We start from the raw sequence: 27738 nt of genomic DNA, 5'->3' as shown, positions 1-27738 counted from the left end.
TTTCATTGTCACATTCTTTCAGACTCAATAAAATAGCGTGGTGACTACTATATATATTTTTTTTCAATATAAACAACATTCAACATCGTGCAATGAAGGGGACACAATGGTATTTATCCGTTCTCGCGACATAAGGTAACTTTATATCAAACGAGGTCTAATACTCGAGACACGTCATCATCTTTTTCAACCAATCGAAAAATGGTTATTAATCGCGCTGATTAGATCAGCTTTCTTCTGTGAAATTGATTTGATTTTGTTCGCCTGGCAAAAAGTTTTCATTACAGCAACTGTGAGTTTGTTCAAGTTCCCTTTTAAAGCCACATCCTGCATATTTATGTCTACCATTTCTGTTTTTGTTTTCTTAGACGCGCCACCGGTAGCCAAAGTTGCTTTTCGTTTAGTTCCTACTGCATCCGTGTAATCTTTCGGAAAAACCATTTCCTTAAACAAGAATGTTACAAATTTAAAATATGTTATACTAGCAAGGAACCGAAAAAAGTTTGAAATTTAAAAATGGCGACAGTACAGGCAAGGGACCAAAATATTTGATGATAAGATGTTCGAGATAAATAGAGTCCACGTTAAATCACTGTGAAAAAATACACGATCTTTGGCCTTTTACCAAATAAATTTTTATTTACTTTTAATTTAATTGGCAACACTTCCAACTTCAAAAATATTCCAAATAAAGGAGATTCACAAGAGAGCATTTTTTGGACTTTTTTAGCACTAAAATTCGGTAGCGTGTAAAAGGCAAATAATTGACGCTGAGTCCTCAGCAGAAGGGTATACATATAAAATTTCTAGTTTTTTGTTTTGATTGCCTTGTCTGTGAGTCAAATATGGTAGCTGCAAGAATGGATTTACCTTAAATTCGTTGATTACAATGCCAGCTTTGTTGTCAATAGTTTCATTATTTGGTAGTGTCAAATCTTGAAATTCTTCAACTTCATCACGCTCTAGCGCAAACGCTTCTAAGCAACGGTAGAACTTTTGAATAGCTGGATTTTCAAACATGTCCGGTGTGTATTTGAACTTCAACTTGTCAATCATCTCCTTCGCTTTGTCGATTTGTTCGTCAGTTGCTTTAGGACAGCTCTCCACCTTTACTTTTCGAATATCATCACTATATGGCAGATAGACCATGTGAAAACCAGGCGGTTTAGTTTGGATATGGTTTTCATCAAATTCTTCCTCTTGCGGAAGCAATGCGGCTAATCTTGGCGCAATGGAAGCCCTCGTCGCAACCACACAGATTGGGGTGACGTCTTTAGCCAGACAGCGTTTCAGAAGGGCGCTAAACAAGGGCGTACTACCCGCCACCATACTTTCGTCAGGATAAAGAAACGATGATCCTTTTACGTGGTAATAATCTTTTAAATATTTCCGAGGCTTGAATCCAATCAAATGGATTCCAGGCTTCACTAAGTTTCTCATTTGATCTAATTCTTCCTTTTCATATATCACTTTTGCTCCACCAAATTCCTGATAATACTTAATATCCGTTGGAAATAACTCGTGTCCAGTATCGGCGCACATGTACTTGGTGACACATTTCACTTCTTCGTTCGTTCTACTGTCCAATTTTACGTAAGCACCTTTTGTTGCCGGTCGATTTAATGTGTATACGGAAACACTCAAGGCCAGGTTTTCAGCTAATTGTAACGGTATTCGCGTGACGGCTCTTTTTTTGAATTCTTTCGAGCGAACCCGTGTAAGCAGCTCTTCAAATTTTTCAGTCGGATCAGATAAACCATCGAATTCCTCTTCACTAATGATATCTCGATAAAATTTCTTTACATCAAAAACATCGTTTCCTGAAAAAAAATGTTTCTTTCATTAAAAAACTACACTCTTTGCTTTGTATATTTCAAGGTCGGGCAGACACCTCGAAAATGAAATAGTAAAAAGGGCTAACAGATTTGTTCTAGACAGGGGATATTCGAGACAGAGAATGTGTGAGATCAAGAGTTTAAAGTTTTTTAAGTTTTTCTAATACTTATTTTTGAGTTAATTATTTAAAATTCCTGTCAAAGATCTGTAAAGAAGAGGTGTTTTTAATGATGTACACATTCTTTTATAATAGAGGAATTTATTCATTACATTTTAAGTGGCATGCTTATTTAATTTTAACATACAGTTGGCAGGCAAAATAGGCAGAAACAAGGGTTTATGTCTCCAAAAAGAAGGTATTGTTTCCACATTTTAATACTTAAAAGTTTCAGTGGCATTCACATGAGAAGAAATCCGCTTGAAACGACAAATTTTCAGTAACCTCTCGCATCTTTTTACCTGCCATGCAAATTTTAAAGCCAGTAGAAAATGTAAACAAAAAAAAATCGTCACCAACCGTTTACCTCGGACCGTTTATCCCCAGATACAAATCATGTGGAATTTAAGTAAATAGTAAATAAATATCCAGCCAAATTATTCCACCAAAAGCTTGGTTCTCACTGTAGCACTGTGAGGCTTTTGCTACATGAAAATCCATTATATAAAAAAAATACTAAAATCTTTTAGCAGACATAAAAATATGATAAGTACAACCAAGGAGGTTTAAACCTCCTTAGTACAACAACCACATATTTATTTTTAAATACAGTTGTTAAGAAGCAAGCATAGCATATACCTTGCTTCAAATGCAACAATTCCAATTCTATACCCAAATCTGCCAAATCTTTTGTTTTTTTGACAGCACGGTTTTTAACATCTCTTTTGCTTCGATGAGGATCATCAGTACTTGTAAACAAAAGAATTCGCTTCTGAGCGAGCTTGTATGTACTGTTTGCAAACATATTGGAACAACTCCTATAACAGGATTAACATTAAGTGATTAATCCGATTTCTTGATTTTTTGGGAAATGTGTGATTTTTAGACAATTATTGATGTTTTTGCATGCAAACCTTGTAAAAAAAAACGGAAAATATCTTATGCACCTTTTTTTGACTTTCAAAAAGTCTAAACAGAATGTAAAAACTGTGTCTAGAACTTCTGGACAAATTACAAGCCTTCAATGACATCACAGAATAGATGCTGACATAAGCAAAAATTTATTGATGCCATTTTGTTTCTTTTATAACGTACTATATATGTGTGTGCCAAGTTTGATTTAATTTGGACAAGCCTATCAAGGTTATTGAGGGGAAGGAGGTGGGGGCAATCCACCTACACTGTAATATCATAATGTACAGTACTGCACAGTTTAATTTAAGAAAATTTTTAATTCAGGAAATTAAGTAACATTCTGCACAAGTCAAAACGTACCACAATGCATCTGCAAGTTCAAATTCGTTACAATGTCCAAATGTATCATTGAATTTGTTCAATCCATGACTGCTCAAATTTTCCAATTCTAAAATCCTGTTAGCATCAGGAAGGTCAAGTTCCTGAAAGTTGTAAACATTTTTAAAGTCGTTTAAATTCTTGTGCTTATCTGTGCCGAAAAAGATGATACCCACAAGATCTTTGTCACTGCTGATAATTTTGCTCATCAAAACATTATGAGCACACTTTAGACAAATCTCAAAAGCACTTTCATTGCCATCTTCCACCTTCGTAAACATTGGTTTAGTAGCATCAATTAGAAATATCAAGCCATCTCTTCCAACTTCCCACGATGCTGCAGTTGAATCTCCTTCATCATTTTCTTCATCTTCATTCATAAATCCACCAGAATCTCCCCAAAATGAGGTCATGATTATAATTCTACCTGAAATTAAACTTTGATTGTTTTTAGACCGAAGATAGATTCTAATATCCAAAATATATTGGTAAAAAAAAACTCATTGTTGGTCACTTAATTTCGACTATATAAATATCACTTTCCGATTGTCGGTACACAATGATGTCAAGCTTGCTACTGAGAGTGGAAGAAACACAACAAATATTACTTTTTTGTGCAAGTAAGCATATATACAATCAAAGGGATTCTTGTTATTGGTGACAGAATAATGATGTATAAGTAATAAAAACACTGTTAAGATAATTTAACAGTTTTAGAAGGGTTGCCAGTCAAAATAAAAAATTGAAAAATTCCAGGACTTTAAAGAGCATTTTCACAGATATTCCAGGATTTAAACCATAAGAATTATTGAACTCTCTGAGAAACTCATCAAGTCAAAATTCATGATGTCCCAGGACTTTCTATAGACTGTTTAAATATTTCCAGACCAGAAGTTATATAGTTACATAAAATCGTTTTGTTTTATATAATGAGCGAAAATTCTTAACATTGTAAAAAAATTCAAATTCAATAACTTTCAATGGTAATGGAAGAACTTTTAAATGTGTATTTTCTGGGGAGGCTTTTGGTGCAGATATAGCTTTATATACTAAAACACAGTTGCAATTGCACCATGTGAATATTATTTCGCAATACAATAAGTCTACAGGGGACTTCCCACCTCAAAAAATTTTCTATCAAAAATCTATCTGGTGTGGATAAAGAATTCAATAAGTATTAGTAAATTGAAGTAGAGGAATGCCAGCACTTTGCCCCGGAGGGGCAAAGTGCTGGCAGTTTTGGAGGACAACCGTCAATTTAATTCGAAAAGTCGCCCGAACTCACCCTTATATATGCCGGCATCTGTGGCTTATCGGCATCCTCTTTATAAGGACCGACTTGGCGATGACAGGATATCCTAGAACAGAAGTAAATTTTGATACTTATGTGCCAGAACACCTGTTTTCAAATGCTGGAAAGACAGAATTTTATAAATCCACAACACTTGATGCAGTTTGACAGGATAACAAGTTTATTTTTATAAACCTTAGAAAAGTGGTGATATTAAGGTGGTATATAATACGCTATAGCAAGCTTTGGCCACTCTGGAAAGTGCTATTTTTGGTCCCACTACATAACAATTGGAAGGTTAAATCCTTTAAAATTAGGCTAAATACACAAAATATATGTCACTAAGGGACCTTCGAAAATTCTTTTCAGGCCCTGTTAACAGGATATCAGCGTTAAGATTCAGACTCCCTCCCCTTCCTCTTTTAGCGGATTTCTGTCTGTGAATACACACATGCGGATAAATCTTGGAAGGCTCAGGGGCGTCTTTTGTAGATAAAAGTTATTGGAATTGATGACAAGTAAGTAAATAATTTATTCATCAATAGACAAAAAGTACATGATTTTATAGAAAAATGATTATATAAGTATTGTTGTAAATAAGTCTATTGAAAGGAGATCACCAAAAAGCAAAATAGCTTAAGTGAAAGTGGTGACCACCTAAGAAACAGGACATCACAAAAAGGACAAAATACAAGACAGGACTGGGACTAATACAAAACACAAAGGTGGGAGTTTATGTAGATAAGTCTAGTCAAATAGGAATTTACCAAGAAAAATCAAAGTACAAGGCATGATGCAAAAAATATGGAGGCTGATACAGTTAAAAAATATAATAAAATTTAGCAGCTGTTAAAGAAATGCTGTAATAGGATAGGTTTGATTTCAGAAGTAAATTTACTAAGAAGTCGAAAAGGAAAAGATTTTTGTACCTCATTCCATGATTTTGAAGAGTGAAATCTAATAGACTTTTTCCCAAATGATGTTGAAAAAACAAAAGGTAATTTTAAAAGCCCTTGTTGATCAGCACGAGTGTGTTGATCATGAGAAAAGTTAATGGAAAAAGTATCTTTGTTAGTGTCAGGAAGGCAAGAGGAGGAAGACAAGAGGAATTATGCTCGCGAAGGACGAAGAATTTTCAGGCCACAAACAAATTTTTGAAATTTCTCAATCCTTAGTGGATTTTTTTTTCAGACTTCAGACCCCTCCCCCCTCCCCCCCTTAGCAGTGATATCCCGCTAACGGGGCCCAAAACTTTTTTTTGAAGGTCCCTAAGGAAGGTATAGCTAGCTAGATTATCCAAACCCTAGCTAGGGGATGCTCTCAGAAATCAAGCAGCTGGGCAGCTGGGAGCAGTGATTCAATTTCAGCAAGTTAACCATAGCCCAAAGTTAAACCCAGCCATGTGAGGGAAATGGCATACTGTGTGAGCTGTTGAATGTTGTAAATTTCTGACCCAAATTAGATCTACATTAGATAAAAATGAGCATTTAATTGTTAGCTAAATGTTTCCAGAAAAAAAACACATTAGTAGAAAGACAAATGTAGCACAGATAAAAAAACTCACACTATTTCTAGGTCCCTGAGTTTAAGGTCCCTGAGTTTAAGATCAAGCAGGTGTGGAAACAAATTAGTTCGTGAAGCACCTTAAAGATGAAAGCCAGGTGTGGAGACAACTTAGTCTGAGATACACCCAGAAGTTGGTTGGTTGCGTTTGGGTTTCTCAAAGCTGAAGGAGGCATCACACATTTGCTGGTTCTGATAGGAGACAAGGTTACCTTTGTCGGCCCGCACTTATGTATGAATCACAGGTATGGCGATCTACTCGACCAAAAAAAGTTCCATCTCGATATACTGATGATGTAAATGATTTGAACAAAAGCACTGATGTCAATATTACAAGTGAGAAATTAAAATGCGATAGTGGTATCTGTGTGACATTGATGTTATCAGAAGATGACCAAATCAAATGTAGTCGATGTGGTAGATGCTATTGTACAGTATGTAGTGATGTTACTCGAGAATCTTTAAAATCAATTAATGACGTAAAAGGAAGTTTGTATTATTCAAGCAAGTGTCACTCAGGAAAAGCCTCTTGTGCAGAATTCCAATAAGGATGTTATTTTACAAATAACTGAAGCAGTCAATGACAATTTATGCAGAGAGAAAAACATTATTATTTTTAACCTTAAAGAGTCAACTGATAATGACAGAAAAGAACGTGACAAGGCAATAGTTACTAATTTAGTTGATTTTCTTTGTGAAAGAAAAGATGTAAAATTTAAATGTAGCAGACTGGGTAATGTTGATAAACAAAGTAGTGACAATGATAATCAGACTGTTCCTGTGGAAATGCCTAAACATAGGTCACTAAAAGTTGAGTTTGCTAGTATCAATATAAAATCCAATATTATGAGCAATTGTAAAAAACTTGGAAATGAGGACTGTCCTCAGGATTTGCAATCAATAGGTGTTGCTCATGATATGTCCGTGGAGGAACGAAAGAAGGACAAAGAATTGCTAACTCAGGCAAATAAAATGAACCGTACACAAAGTGATGTTCCAAAAAACTTCATATACAAGGTGAGAGGTCCACCGTGGAATCGCAAAATAGTAAAAATAAAATTCAAACAGGCCATTACTCAAGAAAATCATTGAAAATTTGGAGTACAAATTCAGACGTTTTTACTAAATTCAAAAAACAAGATCTGGAAGCTAGACTACATGAACAGCCTGATATAATTGCCATATCTGAAGTAAAACCCAAAAGTTATTCCCGTACACTGTCACTTGTGGAATATCAGATTGCAAACTACTCCTTAGAACCTGTTTTAATTAACACTGATGTTGGTCGTGGAATTATTGTTTATATTAAAAGATCTATCAAGTACAATGTTATAGACTTATCTGATATTGTTGATGATCCACCTGTTGAAGTATTGGCATTGGAAATAAAACTTTATAGGTCAGATATTTTTTTATTTGTATATGTGTACAGAAGCCCCAATAGCACTGCAGATAATACCCTTAAAATCAATGGGTTGTTAAGAGCTTTGTCTGCTCGTAGATACAGTCACATATTAGTAAATGGTGATTTTAATTATCCATAAATTGACTGGGATAATTGGACGGCCCATGGTAATGAAGAGAGCTTGAATTTTATTAAATGTCTAAGAGACTGCTACTTCAATCAGTTGATTACAAAACCCACCAGAGGGAGAGGAAATAATAACCCATCAATACTTGATCTTGTTATTACAAATGACGATGATTTTATAGAAACTTGTAACACGTTTTCTCCTCTCGGCAAAAGTGACCATTCTGTGGTAGAAGTGGTTTTTAAATGTGAAGTGAATGAAATAAGGAAAAAATTTGTTCCACAATATCATAAAGGTGATTATACCGGTATGGAAAAATTATTCGATGAGCGATTTAATAAATTGATAAGATATACACCAGATGTTAATCTGCAGTGGGATATATTAAGTAAAACTCTCACGGAAGCTTGTGATAAATTTATTCCTCGCAGTAAAGTAAATAGCCAAAAGAAACACAAAGCACCTTTGGACAGAAATGCATTAGCCAAACTAAGAAAAAAGCATAAGTTGTGGAAAAAATATTTACAAACAAGGGATGGACAGGATTATTTAGAATACCGTAAAATAAGCAATCAACTCAGAAATTTAACAAGAAAATGTGTTAAAGCCACAGAAAAGTCTATATCTAAAGCTGCTAAGAAAAACCCAAAACAGTTCTGGAAATATGTTAACAACAAGCGCAAATCTAAATCAGAAATACCCAGTTTAAAAAGAACTGATGGTAAATTAGCTGAGTCAAGTAAAGAAAAAGCCGACACTTTATCAGAATTCTTTGCAAGTGTATTTACATCAGAGCCACCAGGGACTTGGACGCCAAAGAATAAACCAAACATTGTAAATAGTCTTAGTATTACCATAACAGAAAAAATGGTGTATGACAAGTTATGTAACCTCAATATTTCTAAGTCCCCTGGACCCGACAATATGCATCCACGTGTATTGAAAGAGCTTGCAGATGTATTAACGCCAGCAATAACTGAAATTTTTAACAATTCCTTGAGATCTGCAACTGTACCTGAGAAATGGAAGTATGCTAATATTAGTGCTATATTCAAAAAAGGAGACAAGAACTTACCAACAAACTACCGTCCTGTAAGTTTAACATCAATTTTATGTAAAATCCTTGAATCATTTATTAAAGATGCACTCGTGAAATTTTTGGTAGATAATGGTTTGTTGTCTAATAAGCAATATGGGTTTATATCTGGAAGATCCACAGTACTACAGCTAATCAAAGTTTTGGATAGTGGACTGAGATTCTTGATAGAGGGGGAGCAGTAGATGTAATTTATTGTGTTTTATGAAAGCCTTTGATAAAGTACCACACAATAGGTTGATAGCAATACTTCAGTTTTATCAAGTCGATTGTTCCATTATATCGTGGGTCAAGGACTTTTTATCAACCCAATTCTAACGCGTGGTGATAAATGGTGAAGAGTCAGACTGGGCTGAAGTGATTAGTGGGGTTCCACAGGGATCTGTGTTAGGACCAATTTTGTTTGTGATTTACATCAATACCATAATACAGGAAGTTCAATACTCGGATATATTCTTATTTGCTGATGATAATAAATTATTTCGTGAAATATTTTCGAGTGAGGACTCTAAATAGTATAGTGCAGTGGTCTAATAATACCCTGTTGAAATTTCATTCAGATAAATGTGTTGCAATGAGAATATAACTACAAAAAATAGACTATCAAGTCCATGCAATTACGTTATGAATGGTTCCGCCCTTAGAAATACAAGTTGTGAAGAAGATCTTGGTGTATTAATAGATAACCATCTAACATTTTCAAACCACATTTCATCAAAGGTTAAAAAAGCAAATCAGATTATGGGCTTGATTCGAAGGACATTTGACTATATGGATAATGAAAACTTTGTCTTGTTGTTCACATCTCTTGTCAGACCACATATTGAGTATGCTAACACAGTATGGTGTACGTTCTTGAAAAAGGACATGTTGATTGTGGAAAACGTACAACGTAGAGCTACGAAAATGCTCCCAGGTATGAAGGATTTAACATATGATGAAAGGCTCAGGTTACTGAAACTTCCCTCATTATTCTACAGAAGATATCGAGCAGATATGATTGAGACATTCAAGATAACTAATAATGTTTATGACGAAGCTGTTACTGAGAACTTGTTATTGCCAAAATTGTCTAACACCAGAGGACACGATAAAGCACTTTTTAAAAGAAGCTGTAACCTGGATTTGCGAAAGTTCTCATTCACGAATCGTGTAGTGACTTTATGGAATTCTATACCTGAGGACACAGTGTCATGTAACACAGTGAATCAATTTAAAATGAAGCTAGACAAATTATGGTCTGATAAAGACCAATTATATTATTATGATCTGGATATTACTAATTTCATATATTAGATAGGGAAGAGTGTCTTTGTGAATGGGGTGTTTGAACAAATTTTTTTTTTTTTTTTTTTTTTTTTTTGAGATTAACCTGACTAATTTCGTTATTATCATACTCTTTGCTTGTTTGTTTGTGTTTGTTTGATTGTTTTGCGATCATTATTTTTTTTTAATTGCCTTTTTTTCAAATTTTATTTATAATCTAAAGCAAAGTTAAATATTTTACCAATTACATTTTAAAAAGTATTAAAAATTTAAAATCATAGAATTACATGCCTGGTACACAGATGTATTCGAAATCGCAGTGTAAATGTATTTACTCAATTGACTGAGAAGCCTCCTTGTTCAATTGCTTTTAGGTAGCTGCTATAAGGTTTATTCAAATCTTATCCATGTTCTTTACCGAGCTTCCATTCTTGTCCAGGGAGTTTATTATTTAATTATTTTTATTTTCTGGTTTTTTTTTTGGTTTTTTTTCTCTATTTATTATGAGCTGACCCTAGAGGTTGTTGTAACCTGAAATTATTGTCAGAATACACTATACTATACTATACTATACTATGTAGCTGTGAGGCTGACCATGTAAAATGAGCATATCTATCTATCTAAAGGAAAAATAAAACGAAAAAGAACAGTAGGGTATAAACAAATTAGTCAAAATAGCTTAGATAAACCTGGCAAACTAGGCAACCGTCCTGTCCCGTACTCTTACGGTCCAGCAAGTACTTTCATTTTACTAGATCACTATAACATGGGGTAAAGCAAGGTACCGTAAAATAATTTAAAACTTAAATTATGTGTGCACGTTACAGTATAAATTAAATTTTCTTAATCCAAATACAGGGTTGTCAATCCAGGTAAAAAAACGGAGTTTCCTCATGCCCTTCCCCATATGCACCCGTCGTGTTCAAGTTTTCTTTGAATCCTCCCCCCACTTCGTCTTCTTTTTGATTTTCTTTAATAAACAACGCAAACAATTTTCCGATTTCCGAGTTCACTGTTTTTCTAAGACCACTGAGAACAATTAAAAAAAAAACAAGTTCTAGTGACCAGATGTCAAATAAAGTACAATATGCCTTGAGGTTACGAAGTTGGTATTTCTTTAAAACAAGCGCTAGGATAAACTTACTCAATTTTTAACAACAGCCTATCTATAAACCTTTTTGCACAAGGTTTGTTGTCTCTCTGGCGAGTTATTCGCTATGCCTCACTTTTGAGACGGCTGACCCATCTCTCCATTGTCATAATTGAAAGAAATAGCATGGAGACGAGGTTAATTGCAATAGCACAATTTGATCTCGTTGTTGTTGCTGTTGTTTTTAAGGGAAACATGGTCTGCATAACAAAAGAGAAGAGGAAGACTTACTCTAAATTTCCCTCTAAAAGTAGTACAATGTTGTTCTTAACGCCTTTTTTTCTCTGTTTTATATCTCAGGATTCTTTGTCTCTGTTTTATACGATATCAAAAAGAGATAACTCTAAAGTTTTCGTAGAAAAAGGTAGAGTGAAATTATGCAGAAAATAATTCATGCGCATAAATTAAAATAACAAGAAGCCTGAATTTACTCGATGTTTTTTTCTAATTATAAGTGCAGGGTGCTATACTGCCAGCAATGCAGCCACTCAACACCTTCACCCTCCTGCTTTTATCTAACAAATATTGCGTGTGGTGGACCTCGTGAGCATTTTTTTGTGTGTTTTCTTTTTTCAGTTAGCTAGCTAGCTCAATTATTTTTTCTTCCAACAACTCGTGTCAACTTCTTATAATTCCCTACTTTTCAACAAAAAAGCTTTTGTTTGTCTGGTAGAGCACGAACCGTAATTGGGTCTACGTAGCGTAAAATGGGTAATAAAAGCTCCTTAGGACTCCCCAGACATGGACCCTCCTGGAAATAATAAACAGGGTTTATTCCCAGATATTTTTGAGGCTAGCCATGTAAAATATAAACAGGACGACCAGATTATGTATGCATGTCCCAAATATGTTTTTCCCCCTGGTTATGTCGTAAAAACCGGGTTATGAACGCTGATAGCTAGCTATATAGCAGGACAGGCAGGCTGTGCTTGGCATTTTCTTCGGATTTTTGTGAGTGAAACATTCCTTTACAAGATAGAACATAAGCCGCATACGCCGTAAAAAGTGCGGCGTTTTCGGGCGAGTTCAGCGTTTTAAAAAAAATTCAGGTATTTGCCCGAAAAAATCCGCATAGTCCCGAACAATGCCCAAACAAAAAAATATTCACCATAAATGACTCTCGAAGAATTATTTAAAAAAGTATAAAAATAAAATGAACTAACTATATGGTAGCTAAGTTCTTAAAAGAACTGTTTTTTATGGTTTTTAACAAAGATTTACTTGATAAATAACTTGTACATAAACCTTATTACCTCCTTTCTCTTCAAGCGCGTTCTTTCAACTGTCGTCCGCCATGTTTATGTTACAAGGTGTTGCATTTCAGGAATGTTCCGGGCGAGTTCAGGCATGTTCGGGAAAGTGCGGGCGGTTTCGGCGGAGAACCGTCAATTTAATTCGAAAAGTCGCCCGAACTCGCCCTTGTATATGCGGGCGTTTGCGGCTTATCTGCACCCTCTTAATATACTTTGACGTAACTAAATTTCATGAAACCTAAATTAAACCTCCCTGTCAATTAAACGACACCAGGGCTATTTGCTTGTCAGAAGTGTATATAATACCGGCCGGCCATGATTATGTTTGTTCTATAAGTGGGAAATAATATAAAAACATAAGCCAGCCTGCCCCGATTATTTTCGTTCTACTTTTGTACATAAACCGGCTTGACGAGGGTGCCAACTCGCGGGCATTTTTTCGGGAGGTTTTCAGGGTTTTCGTCTGTAACCACCCGAAAAAGCCTAGGCCTGTCAGTAATCGCCCGAATTGTGCCTGAAATGCTATGTGGGCGAGGCTCATTGATCTCATTTAAATTTTCTCGTGAAGAAGGAAGGTGCTATTTTGTCGTTTTACTCTCAGTTTATTATTTGTGGGATTTTATTATTTATCGATTATATGATATAAAAAACAGTTTTTTCAGCTGTACTGTAAAGTATCTACGCACTTCGTTAATACACAGACGACAGACATTTATGTTAATATAATATACGCGTTCTTATTTCGTTTACTTAACCTCCGTCATAACCAGAGATTTATGTCTAACATGTCTAACCACTACTCGACATTGAAAGAATAAATTATGCATCATGGTAATAAATGTTTAAAAAATGTTGTTTCGGGTTGATCCCGGTTTCTCCGGGCGAAACTTTGAGTTTTTTAAAAAAACGCCGGAAGTCGCCGACAGCCTCTGTGGTTTTTGCGGCGTTTCCAACGAGTCGTTACCCCCCTTCCGGCCTGTTGTGATTATGTATCTTTTATAAAGTGCCAAATAATATTTTTTGAACTGCTGTACATAATAATGTCCTGATTATGTTGCCCTGATTATGTATTTTTTGCCCTGTTCCTAACCGGGGCAGGCTGCCGTACATAATCAGGGCGGTGTTTATTATCCGGGCAGAACAGGGGGATGGGGTGCATGAAAAAGGTTGCAACTATCTTTGCTGCCTCTTGTATTAGATGACTTGCCAATGTTTAAAAGTTAGAAAGTTTGCAGGTTTTTTTGAGTAAATATAACAACAGAAATCTATCTAAAAACAGAAATATTCGCTTGGCTAACATTAGTGAAATATATATTTAAGAAAAATTAGAAGAATATAGTTAAATTTAATTCATGTTTAAACGTCTGAACTAGCGACTCTCTCAGTCTTGACTTCCTTGTCTTCCGTAGCTGAAATAAAGATTTACACATGAGAAGGCTTTTGAATACAGGTATCTCGAGTGTTTTAAGACGATCCATGACAATGTTTTCGCTTTCTATGATCTTGTTTGTGTGACAATGTTTTTGTTTTCTCCGATCTTGTTTTGATCGTATTTAAAGGATCTGCCTTGATTTTTTGCTTTGTACGATCCTATTTTGATGCTATTTAAGAAACAAAAGTGAGTTTTCACGTTTTTTAATTCTGTTTTGATGTTGTTTAAACAATCTACATTGGTGTTTTCCCTTTCTATGATGCTGTTTTCACACATTTTAAAAAATATATGGCTATGTTTTTGCTTCCTAGATCATGTTTTGATGCTTTTTAACTGATCAACGGCAATGTTCATGATACTCAAAAAAATTTTCTATCATAGCAACATCGCGAATTGTGTTCGTTGTGCATGATTCGCGGTCTACAACATTTAGTGTCTTAATTCCAGTACTGTTCCTTATATTTTTATTTATATACTAGCCACTGTATTTCCACTGTATTTCTTATTCATAGAACAGATATACCATCAAAAAGCAAAGAATACAACAGTGACCAAAAAGTTGAAGGTGTGCGACAACTGCATTATATATGTGACATTTAAAATCTAAATCTACTAAAATCGCTTGCTCTATCCCTTTGACAATGCGAAAATTATTCGCTAAAATTATTTGTAAAAAAGTTTAAATCTGTAAAAATCTCACTAAGGGGTCGTCTACAAATTTCGTATGATATTTTATACGAATATATACGAATTTAATTGCTTTTAATTCGTATAAAAATCGTATACAATTCGTATAGTGTTAAATAGTTATACGATTTTTAAAAAATCTAATACGAATTTTATACGATTTTCATGCGAATTGTCATACGAATTATATTCTCTTTTATACGATTTTCATGCGAATTGTCATACGAATTATATTCTCTTTTTTACGATTTTCATACGAATTGTCATACGAATTATATTCTCTTTCATACGAATTGTCATTCGAATTATATTCTTTTATACGAATTTTCATACGAATTATATTTCGTTTTTAAACTTTTAAAATGCGATCTAAAAAAACATTTCTATCACCGTGTTTCGTTTTTCAACTTTTGAAAATGCGATCTAAAAAAACATTTCTATCACCGTGTTTCGTTTTTCAACTTTTGAAAATGCGATCTAAAAAAACATTTCTATCGCCGTTTTTCGTTTTTAAACTTTTTAAAATCCGATCTAAAAAAACATTTCTATCACCGTTTTTCGTTTTTCAACTTTTAACATGCGATCTAAAAAAACATTTCTATCGCCGTTTTTCGTTTTTCAACTTTTGAAAATGCGATCTAAAAAAACATTTCTATCGCCGCTTTTCGTTTTTAAACTTTTAAAATGCGATCTAAAAAACATTTCTATCGCCGCTTTTCGTTTTTCAACTTTTGAAAATGCGATCTAAAAAAACATTTCTATCGCCGTTTTTCGTTTTTAAACATTTAGAATGCGATCTAAAAAACATTTCTATCGCCGTTTTTCGTTTTTTAACTTTTGAAAATGCGATCTAAAAAATATTTCTATCGCCGTTTTTCGTTTTTTAACTTTTAACATGCGATCTAAAAAAATATTTCTATCGCCGTTTTTCGTTTTTAAAGCTTTAAAATGCGATCTAAAAAACATTTCTATCGCCGTTTTTCGTTTTTTAACTTTTAACATGCGATCTAAAAAACATTTTTATCTCCGTTATTCGTTTTTCAACTTTTAACATGCGATCTAAAAAGACATTTCTATCGCCGTTTTTCGTTTTTCAACTTTTGAAAATGCGATCTAAAAAAACATTTCTATCGCCGTTTCTCGTTTTTAAACTTTTAAAATGCGATCTAAAAAATATTTTATTTTGAAACTCATATACGAATTTAATACAATGTCAAACGATTTTCTTTTTTTTTAAACCATACGCATCTAATTAAAATCTCATACGAATTTTTTGTTAATCTCGTACGAATTTAACTCATACGAATTTAATTTAAAACTCATACGAATTTTTTTAAACTCATACGAATTTAATTTAAAACTCATACGAATTTAATTTAAAACTCATACGAATTTAATTTAAAACTCATACGAATTTTATACGAATTTAGAAAAATTTCATACGAATTTAATTACTGTATGGCAAAAGAAAATTCGTATAGCATATACGAATTTTTTTGATACAAATTGCTACGAATTTTGTAGATGACCCCTAAGTCTCACAAATATTGAGGGATATATCCTGTCCATTAATTCCAGGAGGGGCCTTGGCTTAGATGGGGAGTTCTAGAGTTCTAGACCCAATTAGGGTCTGCACTCTACCAGGCAACTCCCTCATTGTTATCATTTTTAAACAATACAGTACAGTCTGAATGTAATCTATATAATATATAAATATATATATATATATATATAAATATATAAATTTCATTAGCTTTCCTCATTGTTATCATTTTTAAACAATACAGTACAGTCTGAATGTAATCTACTGCGTACACGCTAATATCACACCTTTGCGTAGAGGACAGCAGTCGTTTGTCTTTTGTTATAATTAAATCCCTTATGGGTTTTTCGAGTTTATATTTGGGTGTTAAAAAACAATGCGCTCGCAAAGAAATATTGGAGCAATTATATTTCTTGTAATAGCGAGATGCATTGTGTAAATGTATTGATAAGCTATTCCCTTAAGTATTAGCGTGAAGTAATAAAATAATAAAAATCTTTTGCAAAGTTTTATAATGCATTGCGCAAGAATGTATTGTTGATTTAGTTACTTAAAAAGATTCCAGTGCGTTTAATTTAAAAAACATATAAGAAGCATTGTTCACAACTATTAAATGAATCGCGCGGTTTTTATTAAAGGAATACAACTACATAATCCTTCCGTATACTTTTTTATTGAAACAAATAAAAACATTTCTATCGCCGCTTTTCATTTTTAAACTTTTAAAATGCAATCTAAACTTTTATATTTAATTACTGCAATTAAAAATTTCAAAAGAGTTCGCGCAAAACAGATTGCTAAAATTGATCTTGCAACCTATTGTGATTAAACAATCGATCACATGGGTCATTGTTTTTCAGCGAGGCAATTATGTTTTTAAAAAACAAAAGCTATCGCAATGTTATTGTTCTGTGTAAACTATTGATGCCAATTCGCGTCTGGTAGATTACATTCAGACTGTACTGTAGCTTGCATGTTGCTTGTACTTTATCATCTTATCATTATGGTTCTTGCACAATAATAACATAAGAAAACAATTAAGTTCATTTTTAAACAAAAGATATGTAAAAGTTCTTTATGAAGACATGAGATAGTTATACGAGGCCGTGAAATTCAAGTACATGTGCAGTTACATTAAACGAAGCCGCACTTATTTATGCTGCTTTTCATGTCTGCCAAGCTGAGCAAGAAATATATTGTTTTATAGTTTATGTTTTAGAGTTAAAAATGTCAAGGTTGATCATTAAAAATTTGCCAGAGAAGATTAAAGAATCTCGTCTTCGTGAAATATTTTCAAGTAAAGGTGGACAGATTACTGACGTTAAATTGTGTTTTACGAAACGGGGTGTCTTTCGAAAGTTTGCTTTTATTGGTTACACAAGCGAAGGTGATGCTGCTAAAGCTTTGAATTTTTTTAATAAATCTTTCATTGACACAAGCAAGATACAAGTAGATGTTTGCAAAGATTTAGGAGATCAATCTGTACCAAGGCCCTGGAGCAAGTATGCCAAAGGGAGTTCAGCTTTCTCAAGAAAATCAAATGAAATTGAAGACAGAAAGTCGAGAATTAAAAATCTTCAGGAGAAAGAATCAAACAAGAAAAAGAAAAGTAAAAAGAAAGTAAATGCTCCTGAAACAGAGTTACAAGATGTTAAGGATGATCCTGAATTTCAGGAGTTTTTAGCTCTACATTCTAACAAACTTGTAAAACAAACATGGACCAATGAAAATGAGGCATTTAAAGATAGCTTGGAAAAAAAGGTTAGTGTCTTTTTTATTTATCTCTAATCAAAGTAAAGTGAAATAGACAATGCATAGTTCAGTAGTTAGAACACCCATTTTACATTAAAAATGTTGTGATTTGTTCTCTACCAAAACTCTTTTTTTGGTTTAAACAGTCCTTTCATTCTAGCATATGTGACCACACTCCCACACCTACATACCACCTAAAACATAAATTTTTATGTCAAATTTTTATATAGTGCAATAATATAATAACACCAGCAAAAGTTTATTTTCTGTAGACAGACGTATTAAAAATTCAAAATTGCATGCCTGGACACTAAAAACCATTTTGAGTGGCCGATTCATCACACACATAGTTTTTCTTTATTGACAAGACAGGAAAAATGTGAGCTCCAAACACTTTGGTATAATCTGTGTAGTTTAGTGTAGTGTCCTGAAAAAGCAATATAAGAATATAGTGAGAAGGAATATAAACACTACTCCACTAATACAAAGCAGTAGTCTGCAAAAATGTAAAAGCCACAAAGTTGTAGTCATTTTTAATTCATAACTTTTAGGTTGAAGAGGACAGTGATTTGACATCTAATGATGATGAAGTATTGGAAAAGGGCCTGTCATCACCTGAAAACGAAAATGAGACAGATGATGAGAAGGATCAGGAAGATCAAAGAGATCAGAAAGAAAGTAACAGCACTGAGGAAAAACCCAACTCTCTAAAAAAGCAGCAATCTGATTTGGATTGGTTAAAATCAAAAATCACAAAAACAAAGGTACATGTTTACTTTACTCTGTTAAGTAAAATTAATTAAACAGCTTACCTCTCAAATTACTAACAATCAAAAGTAAAGAGCACCTTCATGAAGCAGCAAGTATTTTTGTTATCATTATTTTTCTTGTTGGCAAAATGACGGAATATTTAATAACTTAGGAATGTTTTTTTGTATTATATTAAAAATATCCGGTGAAAGTTATTTACATTGAATTGTTTCCCCCTTTTTTTCCCGTTTTTAAGAGTTAAACTTGAATGTGTAAGTAGCATATACAATATCAATCCATAGGGAGAGACATCAGACAGTGATGAAAAGACCTTGAATTTGGAAGAAGAACATCAGCGTGACCAAGATTCTTCATCCAGTAGCGATGAGAAAGAAGAAAACGACGACGCAGTAGCTACAGTAGAAACCAAGCAGCTGATATCATCACTCACTTTAAAAATGAGAGGTGTACCTTTTACATGCTCTGAAAAAAATGTAATCGATTTCTTTAAACCATTAAAAATTACAGATATCCGTTTTCAAAAAAATTTGAAAGGAAAACCAACTGGCTATGCTTTTGTTGATTTTGAAAGTTTAAAAGATGCGGAAAAGGCATTAAAAAAAGATCAAAATAAAATAAAAGGAAGATATATTGAACTGTTCATGGTGCATAATAAAAAATGTGATGAACAACTAGATTCATTAAAGTGGAATAAGAAGGTAATAGTATTTTATTTTGCTTTTAAATATCAGCAGCTTGTGTAGGAAACATTTCGAAACATTGGTAGGTTTGCATGAACTTGTCCAGCCAGGAGAGATAAGATAAATCAAAAAAGCAGGTTTTTCTTATATATTATTTCTAACTATTTTCCTGCCAGGCAAAGGATGATGAAGATGGAGACGAAGATGTGTCAGATACAGGTCGGCTGTTTGTTCGCAACTTGTCCTACGCATGTACTGAAGATGATTTACAACACCTTTTTTCAAAATATGGAGCATTAGTTGAAGTAAATCTTCCAATTGACAAAAACAGCAACAAGTCCACTGGATATGGTTTTGTAACATTCATGATGCCAGAACATGCAGTTAAAGCAATGAGTGAATTGGATGGTTCCATATTCCAAGGTCGGATTCTGCATTTATTGCCTGGTAAAGCTCAAAAGTCAAAGGATAGGATAGATAATTCAGGTAAAAAAAATTTTTCATATTTTTTACTTGGTTTTTTTCATGGTGCTATTCCTTTTTCAACATCAAATTTTCTAAAAAAATTATAGAAAAGAATCACCTAGGTTTCAACAAGGTGTTATATGTACTTCTTTAACTTACACTAGTGACAATAAAATAGAAAAACATTTTGATATACAGTGTCCCTAATAATGTAATCCTTTTTCAGTTTTTGGCACCTTTTAAAGTAACGACCATGTCACAGATAAAAGAAATGCAATTGTAATTTTGAAATCCTGTACAATGATTAAAGTGGAGAACTCTTATCTTTCATTTTTGTTAAAGTTGCTCATTAATAAAAATTTTTGTAGGTGGCGGTTCTGAATACAAAAAGAAAAAAGAAAGCCAACAAAAAATTTTAAGCGGCAGTAGCCACAATTGGAATGCATTGTTTCTTGGTCAGAATGCAGTTGCAGATGTTGTGGCGAGTCGATTGAATGCAAACAAAAGAGATCTACTAGATGGAGGATCTTCAGGTAGTGTAGCTGTACGGATGGCACTTGGTGAAACAGAGTTGGTATCTGATACAAGAAAATTTCTGGAATCCCATGGAGTCAAGCTTGATGTTTTTGGACAGGTATGACAAAACTTATGTTCCGCAGGTGTGCAATTATTATTCAAGAATTTATCTATAGGTGGGAATTGGACAACTTGTTGTTAAAATCATACCTCATAGGAAACAAAACATTGTTTAACTTTTTCCAAAATTGGCAAAAATCTGAATAATAGTTAATTTAGATAGAAAGTAAGTTCAAAATGTGATCCTGAAAGAATGAATGTCATTGGTTCTATTGAACTGAAATAATTTAAAATATCTATGTACTTTAGCATATCTTTACATCTCTAATGATTTAATACTATAAACGCTCCGTAATAAAAATTGACAATGACATAGGAAATATAGCCTATAAATTAAGTCAATGATTTAGAGAATAATTTTTCATGTTTACAATTTTTCTTTTTTTAAAGCTGCTTATTTCTAATCTTGTTTTAGTCAAATTGCGCAAGAAGTAAAACGACCATCTTGGTTAAAAACCTACCCCCTGGCACAACTGCGAGCGAACTAGAAACTATATTTTCAAAGTATGGCGATATTGGTAAAGTCTTGATTCCACCATTCGGAATAACAGCAATCATTGAATTCATCCAGCCAAAAGAGGCCAGGGAGGCTTTTACTAATCTCGCTTACTCCAAGGTAAAAATTTTGTTGAGTAATGAAATGAGTAGTTACTTCAGCCTTTCACCGGAAATTCTATTGATGTGCAAGAAACACCTGTTTGCAATTTCAATTGGTTGTTTTGAATTATACACAGGTGGAGGGTAACACACACACATATGCAGACATAAGAATTAATTTTTAGCCACAGTAAACTTTAATCTCAAACATATTCCCTATGTGTTAAAAAATATTTTGGTTACTGGCTGTTTCCTTTTCCTATACTCTTTCTCCATCGTTCTGTAACAAATTTTCTGTTCCCTTGTAAGTTCAACATAGAGCTGCACTTGTATTCTCACATTTTTCACTCATAGTTCAAACACACGCCTCTGTATTTGGAATGGGCTCCTGTTGATATATTAACTGGTGAAGTCACTGTTAAAGAAGAAGAAGAAATGTCTGACAATGTATGTTAATAGCATTCCTTTGTAGATGTTTCAAATAACTTACTAAGTAAATCATATTAACACTTTTTTCTCGTTTTTTAGGATAGTCACACTTCAGGTATCTCAAGTTCACTCAAATTTTTCTTTGACATTATTTACCATTATAACACTTTCCACCACCTTGTTTATTTTGGCAGTATCAGCCAGTGTTGGTCGTAATTTAAATTTTATTGCCATAGAAGGCGAGGAAAGTGTCACTGGGAATGTTGTTTTCGTGAAAAATCTGAATTTTACCACGACAGAGGAGAAGCTAAAAGAGGTTCGTACCATTCCTTTAATTTTTTTGATTTACACAGGATCTTCGGTTCCCACGATTACTCTTGTCAACAAGGGGGGCTAGTGCATTTAGAACTCCTATTTGAACTACAAAAGTCTGTGTAATTTCACTTTTTATGATAAACGCTAAGCAGAAATGATAGATAGATTCACTCTCTTTATGGTCTTTGGCATGACTTAATGTGTTATTGAACCGACGATCATCTACATTGGAAGTGGACGCTCTATCATCAAGCTACCAGTGGGTAAAGACTCTGAAACACTCTACACATCTGTGTGTTATTCTTGTGCATCCATTCTGGCTGTAGGAAAAAATATGCTATGTTTATTTAAACTGGAAATTGGTATGGACGCGGGATAGCCTGAACTCCTATAAGCTTTTCTTTGTCCCAAGTTTTGTAATGTTTTTGTATTTTAACTTTTTTATCGACAGTAACAGTTATTATGAGGCATGTTTTTCTCGTAAACTGATAAGCCTTTTCTATGGTTTTGCCTGCATGACAGTATGAACGGCCAAATTGACAATTTTTTTGTACTATGAACAAAATTAGTATATGAAAATGTTATGTGATAATTTTAGAATTGTAAACCTTTTCACATTGAATATGTAGTTATTTGACAGGTTGGTTTTTCGCCCTTTCGTGTAATCACCGTGATGAAGTGATTGAGCTCTCTTCTTCACATGATTTATAGCTACCACTTTAATGCAACCATCCTGATGAAGTGGTTAAAGCTCTGTTCTTCACATTGTGCATAGCATGTGTTTATTTTAGCATTTGATTGCCTTCTAGCGTTTCAGTAATTGTGGCAAACTAAAGAATGTCACAATAGCCAAGAAAAAGGATCCTAGGAAGCCTGGGGTTATGTTATCGATGGGTTACGGTTTTGTTGAGTATAAAAAAGTGGAAAGTGCTGACAAAGCAATAAAGTTGCTGCAACATTGCGACGTAGATGGTCATAAGCTTGAACTAAAGAAATCACACCGAGAGAGCATGTACGTTTTAATATTTACTGTGTTTGGATTATTAAGTACTAGCTTTACATTCTTTTAACAAATTGTGTTACCGATGGAAATTATCTTAAATGGAAAGAAGATTTTTGAGTCATTCTTAATGTTTTAAACGATGGATGCGCTCTTCTCTATCTTTTGTTGTTTGTTGGTTTGTTAGTTTTTTGGCTTTAAAAACGCTTTTAAATTATTTTAATTTCATGCATTAAACAAAATAACTTTGCAATGACAAGTTAAGCTACTCTTTAAAAAAAAATTTTTAAAAAATTTCCCGTACTCAATTTTTTTTTATTCTGACATTTTAAACCTCCCTTTTCAGTCTTTTAAACAAGTCTTCTATCACAAATACACCAGCTGAAGTGGTCCTAATTTTCATTTTGTTATTGGACACATGTATACAGTCATCTTTTTTTGTTTAAATGAAAAAAGTAAGTCCATTCTACTAGTGGACTACTATTTTACCCTCTTTGGTATGAGCTTTATGTACCATTGTAGGCATGAAGCCGTCCATTGACAAATGGAATAAATTAGCATAATTATTTTTTACCGACGCCTTCGTTTTTGTGACGTCATCAGCGATTTTAAAAAAAAAACATCCACCAGCTAGATTGTGTTTGAAAACTTTATCGTTAATTTTATAGGAACATTTTATTTTGGATTTTTTGTTGGTGATATAGTTTACAACATATCTTTCTGTTTTGGCGCATGAAAAAGATAACGGCTAGGAAATTTCCGCCAAAGTGTTTGAATTAAAAACTTTTGAATTTTTTATATTCATATATAGTTTACTATATCGGAATTTATAGCATTTTTCATTTAAGGGTTTATTTTGGTGGCTTTAAACAATGTCTCTTAAGTCGTGAGGTCGCCAGCAGTTTTTTTGTTTGAGAAGTGACTCTTGTGGCTTGAAAAGTAGCTTTGTTTAGCTGGCAATCTAATGTACAAGCATAGTATTGGAAAATCCTTGTTGAACAAATTAGTTCTGTATATTTTTCAGAGCGCCAAAAGCTTCCCGCAAAAGAGCTGTCGACAAAAAACAAACAAGCAGTAAAATTATTGTGAGAAACATTCCCTTTGAAGCAACAACGAAAGAAATACAGGAACTTTTCAGGTTAGTTGTTAATTTTTTGTAAGAGCTTATGGAAATGAAGAGCTGGCCAGCGAATGAGCAGCCTTGGGATAAATTTTAAATTATGTTGCAAGCGTGTTTTTGTGATCAATACTGAATGTAAGTGAATCGAAGCCGCAAAAGTTAAACTTAAGTATCAATAAATTACCGACAATGCCTCAAGCAACTAATTGACTGTATTTCGAGCATTTATAAATGTCATATTATAAATTAACAGTTATAACTTTAATGACACGAACATCAATACTACTGAAAAAACGTTCAAGTAAGACGTCATTTTTCATCCTAATGATTTCATCAAATTAAGTTTTTACCAAAATTTGGGTAATAGGGGTAAAAATAAATTTCACAGGTAATTTGTGCGTAGTTAATGTTATCATTGGCACATAATTTCAAAAGTAACTTCGAAATGCGTACCCGCGAAATTTGTTACCGTTGACGTAAAGCAACCCAAGCATCGTTGGGTTCGCTTTGTGACTTCTACAAGGATTAGAATCCATTTTTGATATAATTTTAAACCCTTTATTTAACTTTTTATTTATCACCGTGTCTTCTTTATTTCTCATGCAGTTCATTTGGTCATATCAAAACTGTTCGTCTTCCCAAGAAGATGGTTGGTACAGGATCACATAGAGGATTTGCTTTTGTGGATTTCACAACAAAACAAGACGCCAACGTAAGATTTCTTCTGTCGTTTGAATTACTAAGCAATTTGAGATGATTCAAATCCTTGTATTTAAGCCATCCATATAATCAGACTAATGGCGCGTAGCATATAAGTCCATTCATTTTTATAAGCAACTTAATTTGTTACTTGGTACTTGAATTGCTAGAGAAAACTTCTTTAAATTAATAAAAAAAACTACTCAACTGTTGGTTTAACAGAAATTATACCGAATATTATTGAAAACCTTGCGACCACCGAATATTGTTGAAAACCTTGCGACCACCGAATATTATTGAAAACCTTGCGACTGCCGAATTTTATTGAAAACCTTGCGACCGCCGAATGTTATTGAAAACCTTGCGACCGCCGAATATTATTGAAAACTTTGCGACCGCCGAATATTATTGAAAACCTTGCGACCGCCGAATGTTATTGAAAACCTTGCGACCACCGATTATTATTGAAAACCTTGCGACCGCCGAATATTATTGAAAACTTTGCGACCGCCGAATATTATTGAAAACCTTGCGACCGCCGAATATTATTGAAAACCTTGCGACCGCCGAATGTTATTGAAAACCTTGCGACCGCCGAATATTATTGAAAACCTTGCGACCACCGATTATTATTGAAAACCTTGCAATCGACGAATATTATTAAGACCTTGCGACCGCCAAATATTATTGAAAACCTTGCGACCAGTTTTATTCGATGTCAAATACATGCGTAAGATGACTTGCTAGAATCTTTGTTTACATTTTATTTCGACAGGCAAATAGTTTTTTTAACCAATCAGATCTTCTAAAAAGAAGTATTAGCCAATTAAATTGCTTTATTTTGCCTGCCAAAAAATAAAAACAAAAAAATTATCAAGATAGAAAGTCATCTATATAGCTCAATACAGTCCTTTATAAGCCGGTTGCTTACATTTTTAAACTTTGCGGATACAAAATTATGCGTTTTTGATGAAATTGGTGAGTTAACTACTCCGTTTTGTTTTTGTTTTTCCAAATAGTGTTTTAATGTATAACTGAAAATTTTGCGGATGGCTTTAACTTCTATGACAGTCAGATTCTTCCTAGTGTCAACTGATCAGGAATAGTCAAAACATTTAGCAGAATCAAATAAAAAAATAGGGATGACATAATGATCTGACCAGGAAAGACAAAGTGATCCATCTGTCACCATTCTCTGGGAAAATCCCATCACTAGTGAAATTTCCATTAAATTTATGCGAGTATCAGGATTAATTGACATCTCTTTTAAAGCTGAAGTCTTTTTTTACGTTATAGCGAGCGTTTAAAGCTCTTTGTCAAAGCACCCATTTGTACGGCCGACGATTGGTTTTGGAATGGGCAGATGATGAAGACAGCGTCGAACTGTTACGACAAAAGACTGCGCAATATTATCATGAAGATCCAGGTAGGTGCAAAACATGTTGAAAACATTGCAGGGCGAGGCGTGAGAAAGCGTCTTTTGTGGTTTTAGGCAAAGGTCAGTTGGTTTAGCAAAACAACTATTCAAAAATCAAGAGGTTTATATTTATAGAAGAGAATTTAAATTTTGTACTAGGAAGTTGGAATTCTAGCCGTTATTAAAAACACTCCTTTTTTACTTGCAGCTATTTTATGGCTACAAATTTTTTGCTGATGAAAATTTGGTGGAATTTATTTTTGCGGTTAAGTGGTGCCAAATTTTTTCGTTTCGGTTAATATGTTTTTGCGGATATTTTTTGTGGAACCAAAATCAGTATTTTGCTTGCAAAGCTGAAAGAAATATCAGTATTTTTAAAGAAGCAATATTAACTTAATAGCTTAAGCCTACGTTCATCAAATTTCCTTAGGCGTTCGATTTTTTGAAATTGCAAATTCTTCGATAGCTGGAAATTGTTAGTGCAAACGCTTGAAAAAACGTTGAAACCTTTTTAAACTTGTAAGTCGCGCTAGTTTATTAGGTCGACCAGGTCAATTTATTTTTATTTTTTAACGTTTTAAATAGGAAACACAATGGCCGATTTTTCAATTAAAACTAAGAAGATCTAAGATATCGGTGATTTAAATGCAAAAGCGAGCATTCGAATTTGATGTGGAAATATTCATCGACCTTGTTTGAAATGAACGCTGACATTAATTATAACTTCATTGTTGGTTTGTTGACATGCTAGGATCAACAATCTTTTGTCGCACGCTATAGTGGAAATAGACATTTCGAAAAGTTGATTGTTGTGAGGATTTTCGATGAATGAAAATTAGGCTTTAGGTCCTACAGGAACTCCAAATGCAAAATAAAGAAATGGAACTTTTTGCGCAAGACCGATTGTTAAAACTTTGGACAAATTCGCAAAAATTTCTTTCGACAATAATTTTTACCATTTCAGGTATCATCTTTACAGGAAGAAATTTTGTGACCGAAATAAAACATTTTTTTTTAACATATTTTTGTGATGAGGAGGCGTTTTTTTATGTAAAACGCAGACTTTTTTGTGATTAAAAGCTTTTATAAAGAAAATTCGAATCAACTTTTTTTTATAAAAAAATTAGCATGTTGTATATTTTAAACTGTAGCAAGAATTACCACAGCAAAACCGTGACTGTTCAATGTAAAAAAAAATGCTTCCCATAGGCGACATTGACTTTCCTCTGCAAGAGTTGTTGCGATTTATCTTTTTTAAAAGAATTTGCGGAGTCTATTTTATTTGTTTCGTTACTTAACCGGATTTCTTTTTGCCGATTTGCTTTAAAAAGTGTAATTTACCAAAATTTAATTTTGCAAATAAGGTCCAAAACATGTGAAAATTTTTTTTAAGTATGCCAATAGAATTAATGCGATTTTTATTTTATTTTTTCAGAACCAAACACGAAGAGGAAAAAAGTGGATATGTTATCGTCACTTGAGAAATCTTCTGTTGCTGAATAAAAAGTTTGTAAGCTATAAAATTAAATATAAGCTTTAATAATTTGTCGCTTTTTGTGTCGTTGTACAACTTGGATCATTTTAAGGCTACAATTCTTTTATGCTTTCCAAATCTTAGCAATACCCTACTTTTTTACTTCGGGCGATTCACCTTTACCTTGCTGCAAGTGTCACTTTCTAACCGATAAATAAGGTTATGACAGATAACAAGCTTGAGCTCTAAATATCGACGTTTTTTGCGTAGAATATCTCAAAATG

General features: G+C 33.5%; 2 protein-coding genes across 4 annotated transcripts; one reads left to right on the top strand and one right to left on the bottom strand.

Annotated features, from left to right (window-relative positions):
- Positions 1 to 41: 41 nt before the first annotated feature.
- Positions 42 to 10794, bottom strand: LOC130622860 (X-ray repair cross-complementing protein 5-like). Its single transcript, XM_057438310.1, has 6 exons — positions 10724 to 10794; positions 4572 to 4644; positions 3269 to 3713; positions 2633 to 2811; positions 871 to 1820; positions 42 to 444 (listed from the first exon to the last, which is right to left on the bottom strand). Exons 3-6 carry the CDS (start codon positions 3697 to 3699, stop codon positions 187 to 189), a joined length of 1818 nt encoding a protein of 605 aa, XP_057294293.1. The 5' UTR covers positions 3700 to 3713; positions 4572 to 4644; positions 10724 to 10794; the 3' UTR covers positions 42 to 186.
- Positions 6112 to 27525, top strand: LOC130622856 (probable RNA-binding protein 19). Of its 3 annotated transcripts, none has more exons than XM_057438306.1 (15): positions 6112 to 6167; positions 17319 to 17860; positions 18403 to 18615; positions 18904 to 19320; positions 19479 to 19788; positions 20136 to 20401; positions 20819 to 21019; positions 21355 to 21447; positions 21529 to 21544; positions 21666 to 21745; positions 22554 to 22756; positions 23769 to 23882; positions 24471 to 24576; positions 25860 to 25989; positions 27416 to 27525. In XM_057438306.1, the coding sequence occupies exons 2-15, from the start codon at positions 17327 to 17329 to the stop codon at positions 27481 to 27483; spliced, it is 2751 nt and encodes a 916-aa protein (XP_057294289.1). In that variant the 5' UTR covers positions 6112 to 6167; positions 17319 to 17326; the 3' UTR covers positions 27484 to 27525. The 3 variants fall into 3 exon arrangements, with proteins under 3 accessions (XP_057294289.1, XP_057294290.1, XP_057294288.1); XM_057438307.1 differs by having other exon boundaries at positions 6119 to 6167; positions 17307 to 17860; positions 21669 to 21745; XM_057438305.1 differs by having other exon boundaries at positions 6119 to 6167; positions 17307 to 17860.
- The last annotated feature ends 213 nt before the right edge of the window (positions 27526 to 27738 follow it).

The sequence above is a fragment of the Hydractinia symbiolongicarpus genome, chromosome 13 (genome assembly GCF_029227915.1).
Source record: "Hydractinia symbiolongicarpus strain clone_291-10 chromosome 13, HSymV2.1, whole genome shotgun sequence".
In the NCBI taxonomy this organism is placed as follows: Eukaryota; Metazoa; Cnidaria; class Hydrozoa; order Anthoathecata; family Hydractiniidae; genus Hydractinia; species Hydractinia symbiolongicarpus.
This window is presented reverse-complemented; position numbering and strand designations above follow the sequence as displayed.